At 40.2% G+C, this 7,461-nt stretch overlaps 1 protein-coding gene across 1 annotated transcript; it reads left to right on the top strand.

Annotated features, from left to right (window-relative positions):
- Positions 1–5,435: 5,435 nt before the first annotated feature.
- On the top strand, positions 5,436–6,866 carry LOC129769163 (negative elongation factor E). The gene is made up of 5 exons (XM_055771252.1): positions 5,436–5,591; positions 5,649–5,829; positions 5,883–6,295; positions 6,355–6,466; positions 6,525–6,866. The coding sequence occupies exons 1-5, from the start codon at positions 5,511–5,513 to the stop codon at positions 6,599–6,601; spliced, it is 864 nt and encodes a 287-aa protein (XP_055627227.1). The 5' UTR covers positions 5,436–5,510; the 3' UTR covers positions 6,602–6,866.
- The last annotated feature ends 595 nt before the right edge of the window (positions 6,867–7,461 follow it).

Here is a 7,461-nt window from a genome sequence, read left to right as displayed (position 1 = left end):
CGCTCCACAAACCGTAATCCCCTTCTGTTTGAAATGATGATGTTGCTTCACCTGTTATACATTGATATAAGCGCCTTGGTCTGAATCAAGGAGCTGGAATTGACAGGTGGTTCGTTTTCGACAGTATGATGATAAGGCATGGATGATGCGAGAGGGGATGAAAAATGACAACGGCTTTTTTGTTTATAAACAAAGTAGATCAAATCTTTATGCTACATAGCGGTCCCCACCAACATATACCTACGCTGGGCTGGTTTCAATCGAACTAGCTGTTGTGTCTCACAACCGGAACGATCAGGCGAGTCTCCAGCTAAAGCAGTATGGCACAAGCCCACCGGTTATTAAGAGACACCTCTTTTATATACCCACTAGCAAAGCTCCCACAATCGCTGAGTTTCCAATCCCAGCAGCAACGGCAACAACCCTCACGTCCCGTAGAACAGCAATGCAGACAATAACTTGCAGCAGTCACCGAAACACTACAATGATGCCAACAGGGGCTATCCACATACCACGTGGACACCTTTAGGGGGGGTAGGGGGTACGAAAATGTCCACGTTTGTCCACGGTGAGGGGGGTGGGAGTTCAGATAATGTCCACGTGGACACGTTAAACAAAAGTTTTTTAAAAGCACATTCAGATCTGTTTTCAAAAATAAATGAAGTCTGTTCTGCAGTTTTAAGAACTTTTCGCCCATTTTGAGTACTCCCTATTTATCCATTAAATATGTATTCTAAATGAAACCCACATAAACGGTGAGCGATCAAGTTTCCATTGGAAGTAGAGGATCAATGTTTTCAACTTCTAAGCTTCGTCATTTGAACATAAACTGAACTTTGTGTTCTAGGTCAAAGTCTACGGAGAGTAAATTTGACATGGCGAACTTCTGATACATTTTTATCTGCAGAGTACATGTGGGGTGTTGATAACATGATGAAATGACCAGAATATTTGAGGATTATCTAAATAATTTGGGAAGGAAACGAGTGCTATCCAAATCTCTATACCTGCACTTGTGTAATAAAAGAACCAGATTCAGACTACCTTTTCTGGGTACCCTCGTTCCCGAATATTCCCCGAATTTTGCGATGTTATCTTTAACACAGCTGAGTTAGGCATGCTCAGTACCGGAGAGCGGTTTTTTTGCGGATCACTTTGTCCTACCGAACGAAAGATTGGGATGTTACAAGTGAGTTTTCCGTTAATTAGTACATGTTATTACAACATTCGTGTTTTTTTTCCAAGAGGCTTTGAATCCGGGATTAGATTACATATTTTGCACCACAGCCAAGAGGCTGTTTTCCACTATGGAATAAGATCAATTTCATAGTGGAAATCACAAGCGATAAGTCTTCCTATGTTTGAAATTGAACTTGACAATTCCACGTTTTATGGAATTAACCGCATCGAGAATATTTTTGTTTCAGATTGGAGCATTTTAGGCATCCAAAATTTTGAATTATTTGTCCTAAAGGGTGTGTCACATCAAATTGCATCACGGAAAAAACGCTGTAGAAATTTATTTTTTAGGAATTATATCTTCAGCTTTCGCTCATAATCAGATAAGAGTGTATAGATCACGTTGGTCATGCTTCACTGTCAATTTTTCGTAAATTTGGAAAAATGTCGTCGAACGAAAAAGAGCGTCGTAAATTAATCCTGTGTACTTATTTCGAGAATCCGGAGTTGTCACATCGGGACATCGGTAAGATGCTAGGAATCGTCCAATCCACAGTCAGCAGAGTACTAAAACGATACTTCGAGAACCTAACCATCGACCGGAAGGAGAAGAACGGCAAAAATGGATGCTCCGTCAGTGAAAAAGATCACAAGCGCGTAGTTAAGCAGTTTAGACGTGATCCGAGAAATTTGGTCCGGGATGTCGCCAGTAAACTGAATTTGTCAAGTTCATTCGTCCAGCGGACCAAGCAGCGGGAGGGCCTGCGTACATACAAGGTTCAGAAGGCTACTAACCGCGAAAGGCAAAACATGGTGGGGAAGACGCGAGCCCGGAAGCTGTACACCGAAATGCTGACGAAGCCGCATTGCCTGGTAATGGACGACGAAACCTACGTCAAAGCGGACTTTCGTCAGCTGCCGGGCCTGTTGTTCTTCTCCGCAGAGGACAAATCCAGCGTTCCGGAGGAGATTCGCAAGCAGAAACTATCCAAGTTTGCCAAAAAGTACATGGTGTGGCAAGCGATCTGCTCTTGAGGAAAGCGGAGCGCCCCCTTCGTGATGACCGGCACGGTAAACGGGCAGGTTTACCTTAAGGAGTGCCTACAGAAGCGCTTACTACCACTATTGAAGCAGCACGAGGGCCCGACCATCTTCTGGCCGGATCTTGCTTCGTGCCACTATTCAAAGGACGTGTTGGAGTGGTACGAAGCCAACGGGGTCACCTTCGTGCCAAAGGAAATGAACCCGCCCAACGCGCCGGAGCTTCGCCCAATAGAGAAATATTGGGCGATTATGAAGCAGGCCCTCCGAAAGAACCCAAAAGATGTCAAATCGGAGGCGGACTTAAAGAGAAAATGGATTTCTGTTCAAAAAAACTACAACCTGACGTTGTACAGAACCTTATGGACGGGGTAAAGAGGAAGGTGCGAGCATACGGGCTTGGGCTCGAAGTATGAATAAAAAGAAAATGCCAAAAGTTGTTTAATAGTTTTTATTTTACTGTCTAAAATTTTCAAAAGGATCGGTCTACTGGGCGAATTTCTACAGCGTTTTTTCCGTGATGCAATTTGATGTGACACACCCTTTAGTTTATTGATTCAGCTGTGATTTTACAATTACAAAAAAAGTTCTTGCTAGATTGTGCAGTTCTACTGCCGTACCGTTTTAACCATTAGACAAGCAGATATGCATTTGTCGTTGGTTTTCTCGAATGTTCTCGAAAAGCGATTTTGAAGTAGTAATAATTTGGGCATAATACCAGTTATCATAGTGGAATTATTACATAAATGATTAAATAGATTTCCATATGCATTAGAACAAATGTGATGGAAAAAAACGAATTTTTGTTTTAGCAAACTTAACTCACCATTTCATACAGTGGCCATTACCGAGCTTTTCCTACAGTTTTTTCAAACTCTTAGATATTTATATTGGTAGGAAGAGGTGCAATCAATCAAAGAATAGAATGGTAATGGTAATGAATTAGAGAGACTTTAAACTTTTGCAGTTCATTCGTCTCTAGCCTTGAGAAAGGCCCTTTGAAAACACTACTCTATTTTACTCCAGCGCTACCACCTCCGCCCTCTTGCCTTGAGAAAGGCACTCGATCCCTCGCCGTCCAGCCCGTCCAGCAACGATGTTGTCCAGTTGGTGTCCACACAAAGAATGAAAGAATAGAAAACAACCGCAACTACTAATAAAGCCTATTCGCATTTTTTTCTTTTCAAAAAAAGGATTCAGGGTTATGATCCGAATAAAACGATTTTAATGTTGCAGGCTCCGGAAGTGAAGCAGTTTGCGTTGCATCGTAAGAAAGATGTTCTGCCTGAGTCAAGAATTGTCTAGTGTAATTGTGCCTCACGAGCACTCCGAGAGAAATCTGGATATTCTATGCAGAATGGTCGCTAGGAATTTGTTATTAAAACAAGTTTTCAATGCCAAAAAAACCAAACATCTTTTTTTTCTTAAATTGGTTTTATTCTTTTTTTTAACATTATAAAAACACAAAAAAAAGACTAATTTAAGATTTAATATAGACGCAATGCAATTATTTCTTTTTTTTCAATTAAAATATATGGAAGAATGTCCACGTGGACAACAGGGGAGGGATATACTCAATGTCCACGCTTGTCCACGGAGGGGGAGGGGGGAGTCTACAATCGTGCTTTTTATGTCCACGTGGTATGTGGACAGCCCCACAGCGTAAACAAAACCAACATTTATGCGCATCAAACACATAGCGGCATGCACTCCTCATTGCATGCCATTTGTTATCCTCTTTCTCGGAAAACTCTAGCCGTTCGTTTGGCCGCTGTCAATTCGAACTCAAGTAATGGCTGAACAGCAGTTCTGACATAACGTTCCACCTTATTATACCGCCTTGGTCTGAATCAAGGAAAGTGAAGTGGAAGGTAAAACGTAATATCAGAATTGCCGTTCGGACGTATCCCGTAAGTTTGAATTTATTTACATAGATGGTATCCAAACAACACTAAACATTGACTACAGATTCGCCGGAACGGTTGATTGTCGTTATGAACCAGCACAAAAAACAAAGCTGCAAATTATGCGCCAGTGGCGGTGCCACGATCAAAGCACTCCCTGAATCACATTAGCCGAGCCAGCTGGCGGAAGCATATGCATAAAGGTTACTAGGTTACTATTTTCAACGACAACTGTTTATTTATTATACTGCTTCAAATACCTTCGACGAAATCAAATGTAACCATACCAACGTAAGTAATAACATAAACAAATCCAAACTTTTCGTCTTGCCATTCCTCAAAGGTCTTTACTGAATAGTGTAAATTACGAGCCACCTGTTAACTCCACCATATTGGTCTGAATCAAGGCGCCTCTATATATACAGTAATCGTTCGCTAACTGGTCCTGGTTTAGCTGGTCTGCTTTTTCACTGGTCGAACGTTAACTGGTCCTTGGACCAGTTAAGAAACAGAATTTCGTAAACAATCGACGTCATATTCAGATGGAAGGTTTGTTATGAGGGACATTCGAATGTAATTTGAAATGTTATGAAAATTGACATCATTTTTGCATGACAAAAACATTGATTAAATAACAGAAAAATAATTTCCTCAAACTATATTTTATACCTGTTGTCGCACACAATGCGAAACTTCCATTGGAATTCTTTTGTTTATCCAATTTCATGATCGACACGAATCAAACAATTCAATGAAGTGCCCCTCGTTTTTTTTTGACGTTTAACATGCCGGACCAGTTAAAACGCGAATGTCGATAACTGGTCTTCCATTTTCGCCCAGTTAGTGAATGTTTACTGTACCAGGTGAAACAATCATGTGAAATACACTTTCAGCCATATTGGAATAGCTGTCGGTATTGTTTACAAACAGCATCAGAACGCTGCCGGCGGCTCTCTACAAACTGCTGTGAACTTATTGGAACGATGCCTACTATGTTCGGCTTTCGCGAATGTATCTGAAAAAGAAGGGATGATTTTGTAGAATTTCATTCTCATCCAGTTCATCCACTACTCTCGCATGTGAAAATGCAAAAATAGCGTATCCTAGCAGTAACAAAACAAACAACCCCCGCTCCACAAACCGTAATCCCCTTCTTATTGAAGTGATGATGTTGCTTCACCTGTTATACATTTATGCAAGCGCCTTGGTCTGAATAGAGCTCGAAAAGATACAATCCACTGCCCAACAAAATCACTGGGCATGAATATTATTGCTACTCAGCCTTAATGTTTTGAGTCTAATGTCATGAATGACAGCGATTTCGGGAAACAAGGAAAAAAGATCAACAGTTGTGTAAACAAATATAATTCTCTGTTTTCGAGCACAATGGTTTACATACATTTCCCTTCTAATTTAACAGAAGAAGAGCTTATGCTTCAAGCAAAATACGCAAAACTGAAGAAAAAGGTGACACTGAAAATGGAATTTGATCGTTAACGATAACTAAAATTGTGTTGTTTGCAGAAAAAAGCCTTGCAGGCGCTAAAAGCGCCGAAACAGGAACCCGAGAAAAATCTTATACCGAAACGACCGGCTGATGCTCGTGATGCACGCGAGGTCGCTCGCAAATTGTTGAAGAGCGGCGCTATACAGGCCATCCAAAAACCTCAAATTAAGCAGGAGGGGTGTTTCAAGCGCCCGAAAGGTATTGAACTAGTTATAAAAAAAATCATTTTATAACAATAATTTTTTCGAAAGGTCAAGAGAAAAAGCGATCTCAACAAGAATCCAGCCCAGGAGCGCAATACCAATCTTTTTCATCCGTTGAGACTCCAACTCCAACCCCAGCTCCAATACCTATTTCAACAAATCCCGTCCCAAGTCCAGAGCCACCAACTGATAAAGAGCAGAGTCGAGTACCGAATTTGTATCAACAATTTGCAAACGAACGCGATCGAGAGGAACAGATTGGCAAAGCTGGAGACTCTCCGAGGGATAAGCCTCGTTCTGGAAACACCGTTTACGTTTCTGGAAATAAAGTAACAGAGGAGTTTCTTAAGAAACATTTCAATGAGTTTGGCGAGATTTTGAACATTTCGATGGAAATCGAGAAGGGTCGAGGTTTCATCACATTTTCTAAAACTGAATCAGCAGATCGTGCAATCAGTGAAGTATGTACTGTTGACGATTTTGAGTTTTTGAAATTATTCTTACACTTTCCTTCACATAGCTTCACACAAAAAATGTTGCTGGTATTCAATTGCAAGTTCAATTAGCAAGACGGCAGCCGCAGATAAATCCCATTAACGACGCTGGATCCTCTTCTGCTTGGTCAGCGCTTGGTATGTTTCAGATAGTGGTGGTGCGGAATTTGATTGTTTATAATATCTTTTTTTGTAGCTACAAACCGTTCGCAGAAGGGTAAACACAAGAATAACCGAGAGTTAGTGTGCTACGATCATGACGACATTTTTTAAAGGCTATGGTTACGGAGTCGCGAATATTCGATTTTCACTGTATACATTATATAATGGTGATAATACTTGTATCATAAAATATCGATGTAAAACAACATAAATAAATTCCGAATTGCATTGTTTCAACTCATATAATTCATACACACTGAGAGCGAATATGTATTATGGCGGGTTTACATTAGGGAGATATATAGCTATAGATGAATTTATTCACGTGAAAATAGATGTAAACGGGTGAGAATAAATATGATACACTTATTCGAGGTATATATAACTTGAATAAATTCAGCATATGTAAACGCTTGTGAATTTCTCACTGTTGAGAAATCACTAAAGTTGGATGCAGTTCTACTATATATTCAAATATTATATTATATTCATTATATAAGTTCACACTAATGTAAACGGTTGATGCGATTTCTATAAATCTCATCATATTTCTTCACATGAATATATAACTAGTCTAAACCCACCCTTAGAGTAGAGTTACGCTACCATTGTGTTTAACACTCCTATACTCGCGCATTGGTCTGTCAGACCGAGAAATCAATGATTCGTTCATTTCTCAGAAAATATCAACACTACGACTTTGCGATTCTCTCTAGCTTCGTTATTCGTCGTTCGTCATCGATTAGCGTATCGCATGTGTTGGTACAAAGGGGACGTGTGCCACTTTTTCAACACTTTCGGTCTGACACACCGACGCCAGTATAGGAGTAACTTTTTTGGACAAGTGCCTTTTTTCATATTCTAGAATATTGTTGAATGAAATGTATAAATTAATGTTAGTGGCGTGGAATATTCTTAGAATATAATGCATAATATCATTACCGGACTATTCTTATTTGATTTCAGTCCCT

Source organism: Toxorhynchites rutilus, chromosome 2 (genome assembly GCF_029784135.1).
Source record: "Toxorhynchites rutilus septentrionalis strain SRP chromosome 2, ASM2978413v1, whole genome shotgun sequence".
Taxonomy (NCBI): Eukaryota; Metazoa; Arthropoda; class Insecta; order Diptera; family Culicidae; genus Toxorhynchites; species Toxorhynchites rutilus.
The sequence above is the reverse complement of the archived record's forward strand: the minus strand, read 5'-3'. Positions and strand labels throughout refer to the sequence as shown.

Excerpts from the sequence above, each read along its gene's own strand:
- LOC129769163 (XM_055771252.1), top strand. The coding sequence starts at position 5,511 with ATGGTTTACATACATTTCCCTTCTAATTTAACAGAAGAAGAGCTTATG. Across the intron at positions 5,830-5,882 it reads GTGTTTCAAGCGCCCGAAAG|GTCAAGAGAAAAAGCGATCT; the intron begins GTATTGAACTAG and ends TTTTTTCGAAAG. Across the intron at positions 6,296-6,354 it reads CAGATCGTGCAATCAGTGAA|CTTCACACAAAAAATGTTGC; the intron begins GTATGTACTGTT and ends TCCTTCACATAG.